Source organism: Anolis carolinensis, chromosome 3 (genome assembly GCF_035594765.1).
Source record: "Anolis carolinensis isolate JA03-04 chromosome 3, rAnoCar3.1.pri, whole genome shotgun sequence".
NCBI classification, from domain to species: Eukaryota; Metazoa; Chordata; class Lepidosauria; order Squamata; family Dactyloidae; genus Anolis; species Anolis carolinensis.
In genome coordinates this window covers 239,285,483-239,308,784 of record NC_085843.1, presented here as the reverse complement: position 1 = coordinate 239,308,784, position 23,302 = coordinate 239,285,483, and the positions used below count along the sequence as shown (strand labels likewise).

At 40.5% G+C, this 23,302-nt stretch overlaps 1 protein-coding gene across 5 annotated transcripts in view; it reads left to right on the top strand.

Annotated features, from left to right (window-relative positions):
- Positions 1-23,302, top strand: part of dgkg (diacylglycerol kinase gamma) — a 171,961-nt gene that overhangs the window by 103,136 nt on the left and 45,523 nt on the right. For all 5 annotated transcript variants that reach the window (XM_003218420.4, XM_008106400.3, XM_008106399.3 and 2 more), the window contains 10 exons: positions 2,128-2,245; positions 3,347-3,435; positions 4,116-4,232; positions 4,983-5,081; positions 6,740-6,856; positions 8,120-8,193; positions 9,592-9,666; positions 10,919-11,004; positions 12,227-12,316; positions 14,922-15,082. In XM_003218420.4, coding sequence (XP_003218468.2) covers positions 2,128-2,245; positions 3,347-3,435; positions 4,116-4,232; positions 4,983-5,081; positions 6,740-6,856; positions 8,120-8,193; positions 9,592-9,666; positions 10,919-11,004; positions 12,227-12,316; positions 14,922-15,082 — 1,026 coding nt within the window. The remainder of the gene's footprint in view (positions 1-2,127; positions 2,246-3,346; positions 3,436-4,115; positions 4,233-4,982; positions 5,082-6,739; positions 6,857-8,119; positions 8,194-9,591; positions 9,667-10,918; positions 11,005-12,226; positions 12,317-14,921; positions 15,083-23,302) is intronic.

Below are 23,302 nucleotides of genomic sequence, written 5' to 3'. Positions count from 1 at the left end.
TGAAGAACGAAGTCAAAAAAGATACCCGAGACATAGCATAGTTTTATCACCATAGTTTTATCAGTTCTATACATAAAAGCAACACTTAGCAAAAACAAACTAAACAAACAATACATAACATTTGAAACATACAATATAAACATCCAATTAAACTAACAAAATGACAACTAAAGCACAATGACTTCACCTTCTTAATATGTAGTTAATGTGATGTGTAATGAACTTCCTCTAAATAAAATATTTAGCTGCTCATTTACAACAAACATATATCTACTATCTTTCAAAATCTACTGTATATTGTATTCCCCTGCATTATCTTAAAAATTAATAACCATGTTGCATACAGTTTTAAAGTTGAATTGGCCTTTCAAAGATTATTGATGCATCTGTTTACTTGAGTCATCAGCTAGAAAAATGGATTCGTTCAGAACAGGTAATGTATTAAGAAGACACATTTTCACATAGTACACCAAACATGTGATACATATGAAGCATTTTAAAAGTCTGCATGTGGTTCCAGAAAGAATGGGAGAAAGAAGACATTCTTCTTTTCTATAATACTGATATCCAGAGTAAGTGAAGCCTGACTGCCCTTCTGTCTGAGGCCCCTTCCACACAGCTGTATAAAATCCACATTGAACTGGGTTATATGGCAGCGTGGACTCAGATAACCCAGTTCAAAGCCGATATTGTGGATTATCTGCCTTGATATTCTGGGTTATATGGCTGTGTGGAAGGACCCTGAGAAAATTTCAGGGACTATAAAATTTGATACCTTTTTTAAAGGCATTTTCCATTAGGAACTCCTCACTGAATACAGCGTTCCATGGAATTTTCTTTGGACCATGGAGTCCATAGTTTAAACTCACTTTTGGAATGGTCGGGCATGGTTCTTATCAGTCCCAGTTAGATGGCATTGCATTAATCTGTCCTTTTGGAGTATTTCTTGGATCACATTCCATCCTCTTGGAAATGATTCAGACAGATTAAATAAGGAAAGATGGAATATTTTCCAATTGTGCAAGGAACCCTTGATTCAGATACATGTACACACACACACACACACAGAAAGAGAGAAAGAAGAGAGAGAGAGAGAGAGAGAGAGAGAGAGAGAGAGAGAGAGAGAGAGAGAGAGAGACCTTTTGTGGTGTACATTTCGTATTTTATTACAATATTTATTTATTACAATATTTATATCCCGCCCTTCTCACCCAACAGGGGAGAAGCCTCAGAGTTGAGGTCTCATGTTTAAAAAGACTCTGCTCAGTTCCATACTAAGGAGACATTTCTATGTTGCTGAGAGTTTTCTGGACTGTTGTTCATACTGGAATGAGACATGCGAAGTCACCTCTTCAGGTTTAAAAAGAAGATATAGATTGCTGTGATTGCAAGCATAGATACAGCATGTATGGGAGTGCATGACTGTGGAAAAGGCACTTTGGAAAAGGCATCCAGAGTCACAAATTATCTTGTTTCTTACTCAAAGGAATAGTTTATATGGCTTGGAGGTGAGAGGCCTGGTTTACAACTGAGAAGCATCCACACATCCATCTATCTGAAATGGAGTTGCCAGCTACTATTCTTGGTATCCTAGGATATAATACATTATGAATGTTTGTAACAAGTCATCTTGTCTGTCTCCTGAGTAATCTGTATAAAGACCAAGTAACCACAGTAAGAACAGATCACAGAACAAAAGACTGGTTCAAGTTTGGGAAAGCAGTACTGCAGGGCTGTATACTATCGCCCTACCTATTCAACTTGTACGCAGAACACATCATGCGATGTGCAGGGCTTGACGATTCCATACATTCATTAAGTCCTGAAATATTTTAGAAATTGACCAGGTGTAGCATAGCAGAAAATGTGGCAATGGTGCCTCTATCCTAGTCATTTTAAATTGATGGATACTTGGACACCATTGCCATCTTAGGAATCAACAGTAGAATTCCAGTGCAACATATAAGACTTCCCTATCAAATATGCTGTCAATCATATTGTGTGGGTTATTCTGGGAATTTTACAAAGAAGTCTGGTTTTCTCCACAGTGTAATCTACTCAAGGGGAGTGAGCTGGAGGCCCAACTGGGTTGCCTCTATGTTTTCTGATTATTTTCTCTCCTCATAGAATGTAAAGGATGATGGGCAACATGCCTGGAGGTTGAAGCACTTCAAGAAGCCTGCGTACTGCAACTTCTGTCGCACAATGCTGTTGGGCGTCCGGAAACAAGGCTTATGCTGCTCCTGTAAGTGTCCTGTTTTGCTACTTGCACAGCAACGCTAGTGAGCTTGACCTTGACTTTATTTTGTAGTCCAAAAGCAGGGATGGAATTGGACAGCCCTCCAAATTTTGTTGGACTGTAAGTTCAAAACTCTCTCGCTGTTGGCATTGGGTGGGATTACCAATCCAATAACACCTGGAGGGCCACATGTTTCCCACCCCAACCTAGAGAAAGCTTGGTTCCCACTTGTAGGGAGTGTTTATTTTTGCAACATTTGTTTCTGCTTGGTCCATTTTGGACCAAGAAGAGACATTTTAACACTAGAAGTGTCCCTGAAGCATACCCTCCAACTGTCACAATTTGTTGGGATGGTCCCAATTAATCCTTTGTCATCCCACTTTTACAGCTTCCTCCCACTTTGTCCTTATGTCCTCAGATTACCTCACTTGCCACAGATAGAAGTCAAAGTACAAAAATAGCTTGTACTCCATTTATTCAACAGAGGGAGAGGAGAGTCTTGCTCTTCCCAATAGGTTCTGGCAAAACAAACTGCTGCAGACTCTCCTACCTTGTCTATTCTTCCTTATTATAATGAATTCTGCCATCTTAACCACATTCTGTTATTGCTTGTCCACAAATGTCCCAATTTTCATCTGTAAAGTGCTGGAGAATATGTCGTATGGGACCCAAGGAACTTTTCTGATATTGATTTCAGCCCTTATACTGAAAGATGTTCTCCCATCCTTACTTTTGTGGATAATGACGGAGCATAATTAAAGTTGATTACACAGTGTAGTGCCAGTTATCCAAGAATCTCTGATTATTAGTAATATTATATTCTGTTTGAAGTAAGAACAGTATGCTTCCTTCATGTATCTTTACTTCTTCAGACTCATTTCATGTTTGTAGACTGTGACCCCATTGGCTGAATTCAACAAGAAACAGATTAAGATTACAGGATAAAAATGATACATGATATGTTTTGGAAATATATTTTTAACAAGTTTAGATGACAAGTCTTGCAAAATAACTGAAAACTGAGTGTGGGATAGATATAGATATGTCCTTTATCTTTGTCATGAGATGAATGTAGAAATGTCCTTTATTTCTGTTTCTTCTCTACAGTTTGTAAATATACAGTCCATGAAAGATGTGTCTCTAAAGAAATTCCCCCCTGCATCAGCACTTATGTGAAATCCAAGAGAAATACAAATGTAAGTGAAGCATTTATGAAAGATAACTAGGTGTGTTGGCACACAGAACACCTTCTCTCTGCTCCAGGCCATGTTATTGATGCCATTATAATACCACCATCATTGCACATGTTGATGGTAAATTGACATGCTTCTGGTGCAGTGTCCCGAACAAAGGAGAAGTCTTCCCTTTTTCAATATTAAAATGAGGTCCATCCAACTATGGTACATCTTTGCATTTTAAATATATTTCCTCTCTACCCCATTTTAGGTCAGAAAAAGGTAATCAAACAAGTTACTTCTAGTTTCTTAAAATACCCTTTTAAAGTATGTGAATCATTGGCTGAGTGAGGGAATCCAGCTGCACCTAGACCAAAGGCCTGTTTGATCACAAGTAGCCAACTGTGTTAGCTGGAAGGTTTTAAAAAAAAAACAGCAATACAACAACATCAGTTTATACCTGGCCACTGGCAAAGCTGCTTCCTAAAATCAAAGCAACTACATTATATCACAGGGACATCTTTAAATTTTCCCCCATCTGCCATTTATCCTGGGCTTTCAAGAGCATCTTAGAATGTTTTAAAGAATTGCTTTGGGTTAATGGTCAGGATTATTTTTTCCTCCTCTTTTCTATCTCACAATACTTTTTCGTGCCCAGATTTCTTTTCCAGCATGGATCACCTTGCCTCATTTGTTTCTAGGTTATGCAGCACACATGGATTGAAGGGAATTCCCTAGCCAAGTGCGATCGATGTCATAAAAGCATCAAATGCTATCAGGGCATTACCGGACTACATTGCGTATGGTGCCAAATCACAGTGAGTACATGAAGGCAGTGTGGCGTTCTTTTTAATCAAAGCTACTGGAGTTCCTCATCTCTGATGGTACTTCTGTGCATGATGCAAAGGAATGGTTGATCCATAGCTGACAGTAATCCTCATTTGGACAGTCCAAAGTAATCTTCTGTCTTCCCACCTTTTCAGCTGCTTTTAAAATCCCATCCTCCCACTTTTTATCTTCATTTCAGTTGCTAACATCTTAACCCAGAAGGGTTTTGCAGTCCATTAAATCAGCAGAGAGTAAAGGACAGGGACAGAATATACTTTTCCACCCAGATGTTGTTGGACCACATATGTCCCATTTCTTGTTTCCTCTCTTGAGCACAAGCATGTCCATAATATAGAGCATGCTAGTAATCTATGGAACATAGCTGTATTTTGTTACATGACTGATCAAGGAGAGTGATGTAGGTACACATTTAGAAGGGCAAGCCCTCATCATCACATTCCTTAAAGTGATACACAAATAGAGTTCAACATCCAGGTGGCTGTGTGGGTGGATCTACACTGTAGAATTAATGCAGTGTGACACCACTTTAACTGCCATAGCTGAATGCTATGGAATCATGGGAGTGGTGGTTTTACAAGGTCTGTAGTTTTGTCGAAGGCTTTCATGGCTAGAATCACTGGGTTGATGTGAGTTTTTCAGGTTGCATTGCCATGTTCCAGAAGCATTCTCTCCTGTGAAGAGGAGAAAGTGTCAACCTTTTTCTTTTTCTGCTCTTGCAGCTTCACAACAAATGTGCCTCCCTTGTGAAGCCTGACTGTGATGGTGGACAGTTGAAGGACCACATCTTATTGCCTTCCAACATTTGCCCAGTGGTTTTGGTAAATGAGTCTACTTAGAATTTTTGAGATACCCTGAATGGTTAATATTTACTTTCCTGCTTATCAAGGTTCATATACTATTATTTTTAACTCTCCAAAAGAAGGTTTCTATGGTGAGTGTATGTGTTTAGGGTTTTTGGACAACATCAAAATCTCCAAGACAGCATAAGAGCTGGAATCTAGAAAGGGACCTTGTGCAAACTCAGCTTTATACATTTAAAACCAAGACTGTGTCCAGGATTAGAGGTGGGGAATTTGCAGACAGACAACATGAATTTCCCTCTCCCATTTATGTATGAGGCTCCTGTACACCCAACATTTTACTCAAAATGTCTCCTATATCATCGATAGGACAGAGGAGCAATTTCATGTTTTTGCCACCCACCCTGACCATTTTAGGTCCAGGAGGGGCCACTTTTTAGTCCAGAAATAAAATAGGAGTGACTAAATCAGTGCTACTCTTAAGTGGTGGTCCATGGTCCAATGCTTGTCCATAAGTCATCAGTTGTTGGTTCCAGGAAAGGAACAGTTGCAGTCAATGGCTACAACTATGGTACTGGTTCCTTGCACATTGGGGGTAAATGCAGGACCTGCTCACCAGACAGCTTAAGAAGAACTGGACTAAAAGGTGTCTGATCGTCCAGTTACTAGATGCTTGGTGTTTCCTTAAGGAGTGAAAATGACTGGATGGGAAAACTATTTGCAAATCAGTACTGGTCAGTTTTACATCCCACCACCATACTTCCTGACTCGGTCATAGCACTTAAATAGTTAGCAAATTATCCATATTTGAGTGGGACTAACTATAAAGAGGAAATCGTTGCAGTCATTCCAAACAAATAACCATTTCTACTCCAACTTTAATGTTGGTAATTAAATTTTCTAAAAGTAGAATGATTCAGAAGAATGATTCTGTGCAAAGTACATATGATGTCGTCTTTGTGTACACTTCCCCCCTGTTCTAGAGTGACTTCTCAGATTACTTTGCACAATTCTGAGCCTTCTAACTCATGTGAAATTTTAAATTTATAATTCAGATTCTAATAAAATAAGATTATTGTCTCTAAACTATAGGCCAGAAAGGGCTATGGTTAAGAGTGTTGTGTGACACAGTCCTTTAAATGTCACAAATGCTGCATAGATGTGTGTGCTTTTTTAAAGCCATGATTAAGAAATTACTTTTTTTCAAAACAAGTAGAAACATGTGGGCCTCTCAGAGTTTTTTCAGCTGTGGAGATTGGAACTGTGGAGTTAACGTAAATTTTGGAACAGCATCAACCCAGGAAGCAAGTCAAGTATTGGAGCAACCATTATGTACACAACTTTAAGCCTCTTTTAGAGTAATTGATTCAAAATATCAGTACTATTCACTGCAAGACCACTGTATTAACAAAGATTGTTTGCAGTTTATGAAATGTATTACTGATGGTTGTTTGTATAATAGCACTGTATTCTGTGTTGCTTGACAGATAGCGTTTTACTTTAGAAGTTTTATATGTAATTAATTCTTGGTATTCCATGTTCTTTGTACTATACATCAGTCCAGTTAGGAAACTCTCTCATTTCCATCCTTTGTTTATGTTGTCAGTACTTTCTTGTTATTTGCTGGCTTTCATCCATACTTCCAAGTCTTTATGCATCTCTGCCCTCTTCCAAAGGATAGGCAATCCCACCCAAGAAGATCAGAGAGTGAATCACCCTCCAGCACTACTCCAGATGACACAAACATGACCTTCAGGTACAACACCACCACAGTGGATGGACACGGATTGCAGGTAGGGAGGTCACTGCTGTTTGCTTTTCATGCATGTGCAAGCCTGATTGCTTATGAGAGAACACAGTCCCTTCATCTTGGCTAAATCACCAACCAGTTCTTGAGAAAGACATATAAGGAAGAAAACGGATGTCTGTACAATCTTTATACTCCTCTTAGGACCTCATCACATTGCCTTTTTTCCTGTCCTAGAACAGTTAGCCGAAGCAGCCAGCACAGGACCAGCTGGATCCCATCACATGAAGCAGAGCTATTTCCGGCGTGGCTCCGTGCTGGTTGTGTTGGTGAATTGTTCTAGGTTGGGGAACTCTGAACATGGAAGACTACATGTATTCAAATTGTAAAAGCTGGGGACAGCATGGGAGCAAGCCAGAAAGGTCCAGCATGTGGTTGTCAAGCGGGTGATGCGGGCGATATGGGGCGCTGGGTGAAGGATTTGCCCCACTGCCTACAGATTTCCTCGCATCTGGGGTCCCCAAGTTGAGAACCACTGCTTTGAGGGATAACCGCACTGGTGAATTATGCATCTAAAAACTAGATTACATTACCCTAAAGTTCCCAGCATCCTTATTTCTTTTTTCATTTTTGGAAAAAAGATGGCTGTAAGTTTGCCTTCAAGTTAGAAATGACTTGAAGGCACACAACAACATCAACAATACATAAGGACCATTTCTTGTCTCAGTAATGTCTAGCACCAGCCTTATCATGAAAAGGCAGGATGTTGTTCGTTATTTAACACATTGTTATATTTATACTGCCAGAAAAGAAAGGCACATGTGGGATTTTTTTGCCTTATGTGCTAGCTTTGTTGGCTTTGGAAACAATGCTCTTACATTTTTGGGGAAGCCATGCCATCCCAAAATTGTTTAGAGCTAATGTTTTTAAAAAAAGAAACCCTTGTTTAACCAGAGTCTAGAAAATTATTTCTTAAACTCAAACATTCAGATTTCCTCAATAAGCATTGGAATGTAGAACAAAAAAAGTAATTTTAACCAGCTCTGCTCTAGTCAAACAAACTTTGTATTATACAATGCCCAACACAGTTGTCTATATGCTGTAAGACAATCAACATAATCCACATGGATAAAGATAGGTACGGAGATTGGTAGCCCCCCAAATTCTCCACAGTCCTGGCCAACATTTTGCCAGTTGCCTGCCTTGCTTCCTCTGTCTCTGCATGACTCATTCTCTCTCATGCTGCATGAATGATGTTTTGTACGCTGTACAAGGAGGCTCCTTGTTTAATTTGGAACTTGCTTTTCAGATCACCCCTAACCCTGGAACACATCCACTGTTGGTGTTTGTGAACCCCAAGAGCGGAGGGAGGCAAGGAGAAAGGTAGGTTCCCATATTTTCTGTAGACAGATTAGAACGTGCACAAGAGATAAGACTTAATTTACTACATTGGTAATGGTTGTAGGTAATCCACATTTTTTTTCCCCTCTGGGAGAAATGCTTTTGTCACAAACAGAGCAGATTTCCCCTGTACTCCAACTGTAATACTATGTTATTTGCAAGATGCAATTTTTACACCAGGTAGCATATTAATTGCAGCTGCAAGTGCAATGGAAAATGTCACCAATGCTTATTGGCCAATGTGTCACCAGTCCTTTGCCTGGTAAGGAGGGTTACAAATCAAAACACCTAAGGAGTAGATTTGCAAGAGAGAACTTCACATAAGAGAAAAGTTTGAGCTATGGAAGGTGGTAAGCAACCATCTGAAAGTATCTCAAAGGCCAAATTAGATAAGATCATTGGTTCTACATAGCAGATAGTTGACTCAGGAGTGATGCTAATATGTAGGGAAGACTTTTGTCTTGTACATTTCTGCCAAATAGTTTTGTTTGACAGAAAGCATTTAAATTTAAAAGTTTTATACATAATCTATTATTTGTATGCCATATTATTTTTACTTACATCAGTATAGTTCAGAAACTCTCCTTTCAACCATATCTTTATATTGTCAATATTTCCTTCAGTAGGGACATGCGCCTGCCATTCCCAATGTGAAAAAAAATTATTCACACTAATAGGAGCTTTTCTCCTATTGTGGAGCATAGTTGTTTTCGGGATAGCATGCAGTTTTGACTGGTGGTCCTATCAAGCTTTACTGTTATTCCACTTTCTGCTTTGGAAACAGTCTATGAAATTCTGAGGTCTGTAGTTTATTGAGGCCTAAAAACTCCTGGGATGTGAGTTATAAATACCCCTCCCTAAACTACAAATCCCGGGATTCCATAAAATGCTGCCATGGTGGTAAAATAAGAATAATAACAGTATAATAGTGTCATTTGATTGAATCCTGGGGCTATAGCAAGGATGGAAATCTCTCTTCCCGGTATGGCACTGTCCTAACCCAGTTTAGGCATTATTATTTTTTTCTTTCCTATATTTGGGAGAATAATGTCTAATATATAGGATCAAACTATGTAACAAAACATTTTTGGTCTCTGTTTTCGTAACTGACCTGCACATGCTGCAGGGGCCTTCCACATAATAAGTTACTGTTTCAGTAGTGCATTCAAAGCACTACTGAAAAGTCTGTCGCATTCACTCACATTTACAAGTTCTGTGGCGGAAATCAAATCAGTGGTTGCTACTTTTGTGCTCCCAAAACTGTTCAAGGTGGAGTTAGAAGAGAGAACTACTGATCATCAGAAAGTGTACTCATTTGCCTTGTCTCTCCATTGTTCAGTATATTATATCTACTTATCTGTTTGTTTTTACTCATTTTAGGGTCCATCGGAAGTTCCATTATCTACTCAACCCCAGACAAGTTTACAATCTGGACCGAGGGGGACCTATTCCTGGGTATTGCAAGTCATTTCTAGGGCCTACATGTTTTACCCATATCCTTTCTGTGTTCCCCATCTTTTCCCTGTTGCCTTCATTCTATCTTTTTTAAAATTTTATTTTATTTATTTATTTTGCATTTCCTCTTTGCTGTCTATCTTCTTCCTTCCATTCCTTCTCTCTCCCATTTTCCATTTTATCTCCCTCGGGAGCCTATTAACATGGCTTAGAATGAAATACTCAGCTTTCTGAAAGTTCTTTAAAAGCACATATATATGTGATTGTTGCTGTGCCTATTTTATTGAGGCCAACATTGGGTTCTAGGCCTCGATAGATCAGGATGAGGAACATCTGGCCCTCCAGATGTAGTTGAATTGGAGCTCCCATCTGTCGCACTAACACACCAAATGACAGAGGATGGTGGAAGTTGCAGTCCAGCAACACTTGGAGAACCATACGTCCCCTATCCAAACAGTAGAACCACAGAGGAAAAGACATGGCTATGCCACAAAAATACAAATGAATAATCTCAGCAAAGATGATTGCTGGTCACGGCCAATTGCCTTATCTTCAGCTGGATTTTTTTAGGAGCTCCCGGTGGTGCAATGTGTTAAACTCTTGTGCCGGAAGGACTGCTGACTGAAAGGTCAGCGGTTCAAATCCAGGGAGTGGGGTGAGCTCCCATCTGTCAGCTCCAGCTTCCCATGCAGGGACATAAGAGAAACCTCCCACAGGATGGTAAAACATCCAGGTGTCCCCTGGGCAACGTCCTTGCAGATGGCCAATTCTCTCACACCAGAAGCGGCACAAGTCATTCCTGACATGAAAAAAAAAGCTAGATTTTGAATACATTTCTTTATGGTCCTTCCACTGGAATGGGTCTTGCATAACTTTCCCATTCAATAAATATTATTCTCGATCATTGTACTGTTAATTTAAGACTTAACCAAGTGGGCAATGAATCCATTTTGAGTTTTTGTCTGAACTGTAAAGGATCTACCCATCATGCTTTACCAGTTTTAGTTTTTAGCACTCTGGATAGCTCCCTTTACATTCAGACTAAAACCAGAAGCAAATTCATGCTACCCTAATGACATGAAAGCTACTAACCCTTGCTGGAATAGGTAAAAGTTGCATCATGACGATTCATAAGAATTGCAGTGCTTTCCTTTCACATTCACTTTTTGGTAGTGTCTTCCTGGAATTCACTATTTTTCTATATTTGTGAAAGCGAAGCAGTTCTAACCTGCAATCTTCCATTTTTCCTCAGGTTAAACTTTTTTCGTGATGCCCCAGACTTCCGTATCCTGGCTTGTGGAGGGGATGGAACTGTTGGGTGGATCCTGGACTGCATAGGTAAATATCATTTAACTGACGTCATTTTCTCAGGAAAATGATATCAGTTAAATCATCTTAATTGCCTTACATAAAATTTCTTGTAGTTCTATTATTACTTGCATTATTCTTATCATGTAGTGTTTGAAGCTGAGCTAGATACTGTGCCAATTGAAAACTAAAACAAGCTTCAGCCAATGGCTCATAGCAGCCTAGGAATGGTCAGGTGGGATTCACAGATCTCAGAGCCTTGCCATGAATCTCCGGGGCTAGAATCTCTTTTCTAGGGTAAAGTAGAAGAATCTCCCTGTCAAGAAAAGTTTGTATGTATTTCTCATGTGCTTGATTTTTTTGTCTGAAACTCTGGAAATAATTTGGTCCTGGGGTTTTTTTCAGGTTAATTATTATACAACTCTCTGAATGGCTTGTTTTTGTGTACATCGCTACACTGTTTGCCTTGGGTTGCTGTGAATTTTCCGGGTTGCATGGCCATGTTCCAGAAGCATTCTCTCCTGATGTTTCTCCCACATCTATGGCAGGCATCCTCAGAGGTTGTGAGGTCTGCTGGAAACTGGGCAAGTGGGCTTTATATATCTGTGGAATGTCCAGGGTGGGAGAAAGAACTCTTTTCTGTTTGAGGCAAGTGTGAGTGTTGCAGTTGATCACTTTGAGTATCATTGAATAGCCTTTCAGCTTCAAAGCCTGGCTGCTTCCTGCCCGGGGGAAACCTTTGTTGGATTAGTTGGCCCTGATTGTTTCCTGTCTGGAATTCCTCTGTTTTCTGAGTGTTGTTCCTTATTTACTGTCCTGGTTTTAATTTTTTTAATACAGGTAGCCAGATTCCACAGATATGTAAACCCCACTTGCCTAATTTCCAACAGACCTCACAGCCTTTGAGGATGCCTGCCATAGATGTGAGTGAAAAGTCAGGAGAGACTGCTTCTGGAACATGGCCATACAGCCCAGAAAACTCACAGCAACCCAGTGATACCAGCCATGAAAGCCTTCGACAACATCCTGTTTGCTTTCTTTTCCTGGCCAGTGTACCCCACCCCCAAATACATTTGCAATGAGTTGTAGTTCAGCCTTTGGTAAAACTGTTGAACGTTTGCTATACTTCTCAGCAATCCTGTAACAGGTCTTGTAAAAGAAGAAAACGATATCTGTATCTGGATTTTAATCCCCCTCCCTTCTCTCTTTCCCTCTCTCCCTCTCTGCGCTCTTTCTTTTTCCCCCTCTCCAGATAAGCTAAACTTAGCCAAGCACCCTCCTGTAGCTATCCTGCCCCTGGGGACAGGCAATGACCTTGCCCGCTGTCTACGATGGGGAGGAGGTAAGTCTCTGAAATCTTGCTGCCACTACTGGGTCATTCAGCCACGACCTCACGCCAGGACCTGCCAGTGATCCCTTCTGCCAGCAGCTTGATGTGCCTTTGAAACCTGTCAGGTGCTTCAAATTTCATTTGACATTGTCCATGTGCTGCACCACTAAAGAGTCTCCATCACTTACACCTCTTGATTGGCTACTATTGCAAAGTTTGCTGTTTTAAAATACATGTTTTAAAAACACAGTGTCTCCCATATATGTACAATGTTTTCCAACCATATCCCCAAGTATCTTACAAAACACTAGCTGAGAATTTCAGTTGGGTTCATTTTTAATAAGCATTTATTTAGTTATAAACACGAGAGGGCAGGAATGTCTCTCCTCTGTGTCATCGCAACAATCCTGTGAGGTTGGCCAGGCTGAAAGAGAAGGCTTGGTTCAAGGTTATCCTTATTTACCGTATTTTTACCCCACCCTTCTCACCCCAAGGGGGACTCAGAGCGGCCTTACAATAGGCAACATTTAGATGCTTTATAAAACAAATAATAATAAAGAATAAACATATACATTAAAAGCATACAATTTTTAAAAAGCAATATAAACATTAAAACCAATTATTAAAAACCATATAATCCATAATCATAGTCAAGGCCATTCCAGTCATGATTTCACATATTCCCTCTTCTGTTATTGCACTGCACTTTTACCCAAAGGCTTAATCCCCAGGGCCATGCTTTTACTTGGTTTCTGAAGGTCAGGAGGGAGGGAGCTGACCTGATTTCACTGGGGAGGGAGTTCCCTAGGCGAGGGACCACCACTGAGAAGGCCCTCTCCCTCGTCCCCACCAACCACACTTGCGAAGGAGGTGGGACCGAGAGCAGGGTCTCTCCAGAAGATGTTAACCCCCAAGATGGTTCATAGGGGGAGGTATGTTTGGACAGATAAGCTGAGCCAGAACAGTTTAGCACTTTGAATTGTTCTCTTTAGTCCCCGATGGCCTAGGGGACTAAAGCCTTGTGACTTGAAGGTTTGGGTTGCTGACCTGAAGGCTGCCATGTTTGAATCCCATCCAGGGAGAGTGTGGATGAGCTCCCTCTATCAGCTCCAGCTCCATGCGGGGACATGAGAGAAGCTTCCCACAAGGATGGTAAAACATCAAAACATCTGGGCGTCCCCTGGGCAACGTCCTTGCAGACGGTCAATTCTCTCACTCCAGAAGCAACTCAGGTTGCTCCTGACACAGAAAAAAAAATGTTCTCTGTAGCAGACAAGCAGCCAGTTGAGCTGGCGTAATGGGGTTGTGTATGCTCCCTGTACACCGCTCTGGTGAGCAACCTGGCTGCCACCCGTTGGACCACCTGAAGGTTCCGAACAGTCTTCAAAGGCAACTCCACGCAGAGTGCGTTGCAATAGTCTATTTGGGATGTAACAAGAGCATGGACCACCATGGCCAAGTCTGATTTCCCAAGAAAGATTAATGGCTGAGCAGGGACTTGAGCCATCAATCTCCCACATCCTAATATAACATAGAGCTGGATGACATCACAGGAGTTATCCAGTCCAACATGAACCATCTCAGAGGTTAAGATCATCCAGGGAGGCCTTGCTCTCAGTCCCACCTCCCTCACCGGAGTGACTGGTGGGGACGAGAGACAGGGCCTTCTCAGTGGTGGCTCCTCGACTATGGAACTCCCTCCCCAGAGAAATTAGATCAGATTAGATTAGACCCTTCTTGCCTCCAGAAAAAAAAGTAAAAACTTGTCCATGGGACCAAGCCTTTGGGCTGTATGCTTTTGGGCAGTAAGCAATACTAGAAATGATCTGGGATTATGTGCAATTGATATTTGATATTTGGAACCGCCTTGGATGATGATTTTTGGATTATGTGATTTTAATGTTTATATTAATATGTTTTTAACTCCTTATATTAATATAAACATTAAAACAGCGCTCCATGCAGTCATGCCCCGCCACATGACCTTGGAGGTGTCTACGGACAACGCCGGATCTTCGACTTAGAAATGGAGATGAGCACCAACCCCCAGAGTCAGACATGACTAAACTTAACATCAGGGGAAACCTTTACCTTTTACCTTTTTAACTCCACGTTTTAGTATCTAAATGTTAACATTTTAATCTAATTGATATATGTTATGGTTGTTTATGTTAGGTTTCATATGTATGTGGGGCATTAAACTTTGCCATAAATATGTTGGAAACCGCTTTGAGTCCCCCGCTGGGAAGAGAAAAGCGGTATACAAGTGAAGTAAATAAATAAACACAGCCAGAAAATCTGAATGTGGGAGCAAGTGAAACATTAGTATTACTAGTAATAATTTGTTTATATCTCATGTTTCTTCTAATGCTAGGACTTGACTTACAAAGGTCAACACTCATTTTGAACACTTAGAAAATTATTTCAACTCCTTAATTTTTGACAACCACAATTTCATTTATTATTTAAAACATTATTATGTTTTTCATTTAAATACCAATGTAATATCTACTATTTAGGGAGGCCTTTGGTAACACTGTTACCCAACTAACCTTTCACAGTTCTACCCATGAAAATTAATTCATCATCACATGCAATCTCTTTTTCTGTTTCCAAGGTTATGAAGGAGGCAACTTAATGAAAGTTCTGAAGGACATTGAACATAGCACCGAAGTCATGCTAGACCGATGGCAAATTGATGTCATTCCCAATGACAAGGAGGAAAATGGGGACCCTGTCCCATTAAGCATAATCAACAACTATTTTTCCATAGGAGTGGTAAGCAAGAAATCTCCCCTTCATCTTCCTCTCCTTTGAACAGTAGTCCTGGAACACCTACCAGCCACATTTTGTGCAGAGACAGATGATTGTTTCTGAGATTAAAAGGCAATAAAACACCATCACCCATTCAAGGTCATAGTTGTGTTAGTCTGGAATATCAATATACAAAGGATCTTGTAACACCTTAGAGACTAATTAAGGACATGAAGATGGTAGGATAATATCTAGCCCAGTGGTTTTCAACCTGTGAGTCCCCAGATGTTTTGGCCTTCAACTTCCAGAAATCCTAACAACTGGTAAACTGGCTGGGATTTCTGGGAACCCACAGGTTGAACACCACTTATCTAGTAGAATAACTCAACTATGTAGACTATGAAATGCATCTGGGGAAATAGATTTAAGACAAATCTAAACTGGAGGCAGCCAGGTAGAAAGGGTGATGGTGTGGTCTCTGTTTGGACAGGAGATCAGACCAAATTGAACCTGATTCAGCTGTCCCTGGTATTACACAGTTCTAGGATACTCAATGTTTCCAGCAAGCTGTGACGTATCTTCAAACTTTGCCCAAAGTGGGGAAAAGTTGGTTTAGACCTAAATCCCCCACAGTACTCACCAAAAAATAAGTGAATACAATGGGAACAGCCAGCAGTGGATTCAAGGCGAATCTCTGATTCTTACCCATATGTACTCAATTTTTGGTCTTATGCTACCAACATTGTTCTCTTAGGATGTATCTACACTGTAGAATTAATGCAGTTTGATAACGCTTTAACTGCCATGGCTCAATGCTGTGGGATCATGACACTTATACTTTGGTGAGACACCAGCACTATTTGGCTGAGAAGGTTAAAAGATCTTGTAAAATTATAACCCCCGTGATGCCATAACATTGGGACATGGTTAAAGTGGTGCAAAACTGCATTAATTCTACAATGTATATGCACCTTTAGTTGGCCTCTAAGGTGCTACATGATCCCTTTGCATATCATTACTCATAGTATTCTTACTCATTTCGTAGCCCCATTGTCACATGTGGTCAAACTGGTTTCGCAGATTTTTTTAAAAAGTACCAGTATGATGACACTAAGAATTTAAGACTGCATTAGCAGCAGTCAATTCACAGCTGTAAGTAGATGTTTAGGGATTTTGTTTTCCTTTTTACATATGTGCTTACATTTGCAAAAGCAAGAATGAAAAGCCACTGTTGCTCTTTGGATGAAGTCTGTGAAGCTTGTAATGATTCCTATGGGGATTTATTGCAGCCTTGTGATATAAGTCTGCCTTCTGCATCAATCAGTTTTATTCTTAGTTTACTATAGATTGTTTTCTTTGTGAGGAGTGAAAAGTAATGATGGCCCTTATGCTGCTATTAGATGTTATCTTGTGCTTTCTGTCACTGATCAGTGCTTGAAAGTAAAGGACTTTGCACACATCTCTTTTATGAAGAACAAACGATGAGACTATCATGTGAGGAGCAAACCTGCTGAAGTATCATGGGATGTAGTGAATTGGTCAGCTGACCTTCAAGAGGTTTCAAATGACTCACCCAGCCATCTACAGAAAAATCCAATACAGCACTCAGATGAGAAGGCTTGGAATGTGTCCATACTATACTGTTATAACAATCCAATTCCTCTTTGTAACTGTCAGGTTTCCATTATTTAGAATCCTGGGATTTGTGTTTTGTTGGGAAACCTAGAATTCTCTGCTACACAGCTCTAATGGGTTTCCAGGAAGTACAAGACTCGAGTGATCTTGCAGAGAACTCTCCAATGAAAAAATGGACATTAAAATGATATCACACTGCTACAACAGTGTTGGAGTTCTTCTACTACACAGTTATAGTGCTGTACTCCATTTTAATCATCAGCACTGCCAGGGGTTTATGGTTTTGTAAGGCACTAGAAATCCCTGGTTGAGAATTCTAAATGGTCCTCTTCTATAAGCGAAGGATTCTGTAGGATGGAACCATGGCAGTTAAAGTGGAATCATAGCATTATACTGTTGTATCGTGTGAAAGAGCCTTTAGGTAAGCTATAGAGCAGGGGTCCTCAAACTTTTAAAGCAGAGGGCTGGTCCACAGTCCCTCAGAGTGTTGGATGACCGGATTATAGTTTGAAAAAAAAATACAAACATATTCCTGTGTACACTGCACATGTCTGATTTGTAGTGCAAAATACAATACAGTAGAGTCTCACTTATCCAAGCCTCACTTATCCAAGCCTCTGGATTATCCAAGCCATTTTTGTAGCCAATGTTTTCAATATATCGCGATATTTTGGTGCTAAATTCGTAAATACAGTAATTACAACATAACATTACTGCATATTGAACTACTTTTTCTGTCAGATTTGTTGTATAACATGATGTTTTGGTGCTTAATTTGTAAAATCATAACCTAATTTGATGTTTAATAGGCTTTTCCTTAATCCCTCCTTATTATCCAAGATATTTGCTTATCCAAGCTTCTGCCGGCCCGTTTAGCTTGGATAAGTGAGACTCTACTGTATTTACAAATATTTAAAAATAAGAACAATTTTAACCAACATAAACCTACCAGGATTTCAATGGGAATTGTAGGCCTGCTTCTTGCTGATGAGATAGTCAAGTTAATTAGGATTGCTGTTGTTGTGTGTCTTCAAGTGATTTCAGATTTAGGGTGAGCATAAGTCTAAAACTGAGGGCAGAGGCTAACTAAGTGACCTTGGAGGGCCGCATCCGGCCCATGGGCCTTAGTTTGGGGGGGGGGGGGGCTGCTATAGAGCATGTGGAAATTTCTAATTGAAAAATAGACTTGGACCATGAAAAAACCAGTCTCAGCTAATGTACTAATAAGGAGCGGTGGTGCAGTGGGTTAAACCCTTGTGTCAGCTGAACTGCTGACCTGAAGGTTACCGGTTTGAATCTGTGAGATGGGGTGAGCTCCTGTCTGTCAGCTCTAACTTGCAGGAACATGAGAGAAGCCTCCCAGCTAACACATCTGGGCATCCCCGGACAACGTCTCTGTAGACAGCCAATTCTCTCACACCAGAAGTGACTTGCAGTATGTTCTCAAGTTGTTTCTAAGGCTAATAAGCACAAGAAAATACATTCAGTTAAGCTAGGAAAGACAGACAAGGGAGAAGAAGAGGAAAATAAATGGCAGCATAGCTTGACTCACAATTGTCTACTCTGAGGTTAAGAGGTGCTTTTGCACAGACATTGCAGTCTCGACTCAAAGGCACACCAGCTGCAGGGAGTTAGGATTAGGGATAAACCTGTTCTGTTGCCATAAATCCTCTTCTGCCAGTAGACCCCTTTTCTGCTGAGGGCCCTTCCACACAGCTATATAACCCAGAATATCAAAGCAAAAAATCCCATAATATCTGCTTTGAACTGGGTTATCTGAGTCCACACTGCCATATATTCCAGTTCAAAGCAGATAATGTGGGATTTTATTCAGCTGTGTGGAAGGGACCGGAACGATTTCTGATTTTGCAGTCCACTGGCAGAACTGCTGTACTGGCAAATAGCTGCAGACAAAGAATCTAAAAAGGGGACAGAAAAGGGATGAGACAAGAGGAGCTGAATTACATCAGACCCAACCCTCCTACAGTCCAGTACAGCCATAATGTCAACACAACATTAGGCCAGGATGAGAGTAATTCTGTATAGTTTATCATATTCTAAAGTTTCAAAGAGTTTGCATTCAGTACAGCTTGAGCTGACCTAGGCTAGATCCACACCAGCAGATTAATCCTGCCCTGGTTTTATCCCTGTTTGCATCGCGCAAAACCCTTATAATCTGAATTTAATATGCACGTATTGACAACCACACATTTCCTCCATCAGAAGTAACATTTGTCCTATCATATTCATGTGTTCACCACATTAGAATTTTTATGACATATGACTTGCAGTGGCTGCTGGTTTATTTCTCTTCCTGGCATGCATAAATTTACCAACCAATCGGATTTTTAAAATTTTTATTTTAAGGTCAGTCTTATATCAACTTTGCACTTTCTTTGGATGATAATTCAATTCAGTCCCCTTCTTGCCCCAGTGAACATGAATAAGATCCAAAACTTTTAATGTCTCCTGAACATATCCACACAGGAGGGAGAGCAGGTGGTGTGTGGGCCTCCAGGATGGACAGAGAGAGCAGGATGGTGGGAGAATGAGGAAAGAGCAAGATAAGAGCTGTTCAACAGTGGAACTCTCTGCCTCAGAGTGTAGTGGAGGCCGCTTCCTTGGAGACTTTTAAACGGAGGCTGGATGGCTATCTGTCAGGGGTCCTTTGATTGTGCTTTTTCTGCATGGCAGGGGGTTGGACTAGATGACCCATGGGGTCTCATCCAACGCTATTTAAATTGTTTTATTTGATATGTTAATTGAGTTTTTAACTGTGAAATGATGTTTTAATTGATTACTAGCTGTGCCCGGCCACGCGTTGCTGTGGCGTTGTCTGGTGGTGTTGGTGAGAACTTGTTGAGGTAGTGGTGGTATTGAATGTCTGTTGTATGGTTGTCTTTATGTTTAGTATGCATTTGGTTATTTGTGTACTGTGAAAGTGGTGAGGGTAGAGGGGGTCTATGTCCCTGTGTGGTATTGTATAAGGAGCCCCGGTGGCGAAGTGCGTTAAAGCACTGAGCTGGAGACCAAAAGGTCCCTGGTTCAAACCCCGGGAGCGGCGTGAGCGGCCGCTGATAGCTCCAGCTCCTGCCAACCTAACAGTTCAAAAACATGCAAATGTGAGTAGATTAATAGGTACCGCTCCGGCGGGAAAGTAAGGGCGCTCCATGCAGTCATGCCGGCCACATGACCTTAGAGGTGTCTACGGACAACGCCGGCTCTTTGGCTTAGAAATGGAGATGAGCACCAGGCCCCAGAGTCAGACATGACTGGACTTAACGTCAGGGGGAAACCTTTACCTTTACCTTTAGTATTGTATAGTATTTATACGTTGTCCATGTGTTGTGAAAGCTTGGGTTGTGTCCAGCTGCATAGTAGAAAGGGTTGGGCTGGATGGCCCCTAGGAGTCTCTCCAAACTCTTGGATTCTATGCTTCTATTATTATTATTATTATTATTATTATTATTATTATTATTATTATTATCATCTTCTTCATCATCATTATTATGTAGAGGCTGGATGGCCATCTGTCAGGAGCGCTTGGATTGTGTCGTCCTGCATGGTAGAAGGAAGTTGATCTGGATGACCCTTAGGGGTCACTCCAAACCTTAGGATTGTATGATGTTGTTATTATTAGTAGTAGTAGTAGTACAGTAGAGTCTCACTTATCCAACGTAAACAGGCTGGCAGAATGTTGGATAAGCGAATATGTTGGATAATAAGGAGAGATTAAGGAAAAGCCTATTAAACATTAAATTATGTTATAATTTTACAAATTAAGCACCAAAACATGTTATACAACAAATTTGACAGAAAAAGTAGTTCAATACACAGTAATGCTATGTAGTAATTACTGTATTTACGAATTTAGCATCAAAATATCATGATGTATTGAAAACATTGACTACAAAAATGCGTTGGATAATCCAGAATGTTGGATAAGCGAGTGTTGGATAAGTGAGACTCTACTGTATTAGTATTGAGAGGCTGGGTGGCCATCTGTTGGGAGTGCTTGGATTGTGTCCTCCATGGCAGAGTTGAGTTGGAGTGGATGGCCTTTAGGGGTGTCTCCTAACTGTCTGATGCTATGATTCGATGTGTGTTATTATTGTGCAGATATTGGATGGCCATCTGTCAGGAGTGGTTGGATTGTGTCCTCCTGCATGATATAAGGAAGTTGAACTGGATGATCCTTAGGGGTATCTGCTAACCTTAGGATTGCACAATATTCTTATTCTTATTATTATTGAGAGGCTGGGTGGCCATCTGTTGGGCGTGCTTGGATTGTGTCCTCCATGGCAGAATTGGGTTGTTCTGGATTACCACAGTAATTATTTCATATTACAGTAGAATCTCACTTATCCAACATTTCCTTATCCAGAGTTCTGGATTATCCAACGCAGTCTGCCTTTTAGTAGTCAATGTTTTGTAGTCAGTGTTTTAAATTCATTGTGATATTTTGGTGCTAAATTTGTAAATACAGTAATTACAACATAGCATTACTGAGTATTGAACTACATTTTCTGTCAGATTTGTTGTATAACATGATATTTGGTGCTTAATTTGTATAATCATTACCTAATTTGATGTTTAATAGGCTTTTTCTGAATCTCTTCTTATTATCCAACATATTCACTTATCCAACGTTCTGCCGGCCTGTTTATGTTGGATAAGTGAGACTCTACTGTATATTTATAATCTTATATTATCTGCTTAGAACTGGATTATATGAGGCCCCTTCTACACAGCTGTATAAAATGCACACTGAAGTGGATTCTCTGGCAGTGTGGACTCAAGATAATCCTGTTCAAAGCAGATAATATAAGATTATAAATGGGTAATATAGCTGTGTGGAAGGGCCTTGAGTCTACACTGCCATTTAATCCAGTTCAAATCAGATAATCTATGGAAAATGCCTAAGTGAGGCCTAACTGTGCCTGTCCCGTGAGCTGAGTAGGTTGCTAGGAAACCAAGTGGGCGGAGCTTAGCACTCTAACTGGCAGCAATTGGATAAAAACAATTATTCCTCTCTCTCTAATTAGGACTTTATTTTTCTTTTCTTTTTGTTGTATCAACCTAGTGCCATGGATGATGGGTTGTGTTGTCAAATTTCGAGGTTGGGGGGCCTGTACTTTTGTTGTTTTGTCCACTGCCCTGATGCCATTACTCTTTTATATATATAGATGTATTGCAGTCTGATGTATTTGTATGTATTTGATATGTTGTATGCCTCTTTGAGTTCCACCCATGGGAGAAAAGCGGGATAGAAGTGAAATAATAATAATAATATTTTATCATTCTAAGGAGGTGGGATGCAAGCAACAACAACAGGAGGAAACAGCTTTGGCCTTGCATCTCCCTTCCTCCTCCATTATCACCATTGGATTTCCTAAAGTAACTGCTCCTGTGGCAACGTTGGCAAATCTAATGATGTCACTTGGGAGGCGTGAGGCCAAATCCACCCCCTCACTATTGATTATAAAAATCACTGAACATAAACATAATTGGATCCTTTTACGCCACTTCTTTCTCAGTGAAAGACTCAATGATAGATCAGATGAGCTTGCACACACTCCTTCCTCTCATCTGAACCCTTTACACACCCCTTTCGCCCCAGAAAGGAACTCAGTGATAAGACCATCATCCACACAGTTCCCCCCACTACCACTACCACCACCATCTGATCCCTCTCAGTGGAGTCCTCCACCCTACTAAGAGACCCAGTGATAAACTGGAGGGATGTGTACACATTTCCTCCTCCCTTATCTCATCAAATCCCCTTACATCCTTCCCATGCCAGTGAGAGACTTGGGTAATAAAATTCAATAACAAAATAAATATCCCCCCCCCCAAAAAAAAGTAACATACATTCCCCAGTAAGCACAGATCATGCTTGCTGAACTATTTATTTACAGTATTTATATTCATTTACAGTATTTATATTCTGCCCTTCTCACCCCGAAGGGGACTCAGGGCGGATTACAATGAACACATATATGGCAAACATTCAATGCCAGCAGACAAACAACATACATTAGACAGACTCAGAGGCATTTTTAACATTTTTCCAACTAGGGAACCATCCACCAACCTGGCCCACTCTCCAAACATCTCACCATGATCCTAATTCAGAACACAGTATAGATAGGAAAAAGTCAGGTTTTTCTTGAAAATTGAAAGTTCTAAAAGTAGGTTTTTAAAATCACATTAAAGCCATCAGGTGTATAAAAGAAATTCCTGCCTTTGAAAAGGAGGGATGCTGTTTGTTCCAACAACACCGACATTGAAGTAAGGACAAATTATTTTGCTGATGTGGAGCCAACCCTAATATTAGCTCAGTTAGCCTTTCACTATCTTGGTTACATTTGCACTAGTAATAAGCCATTAGTAACTTGGAGAAGTTGGAGCCTTTGGTGGCGCAGCGGATTAAACCTCTGAGCTGCTGATTTTGCTGACAGAAAGATTGGCGGTTTGAATCCAGGGAGTGGATGAGCTCCCAGCTTCTTCCAACCTAGCAATTCGAAAACATGCAAATGAGAATAGATCAATAGGTACTGCTCCGGCAGGAAGGTAACCGTGCTCCATGCAGTCATGCCAGCCACATGA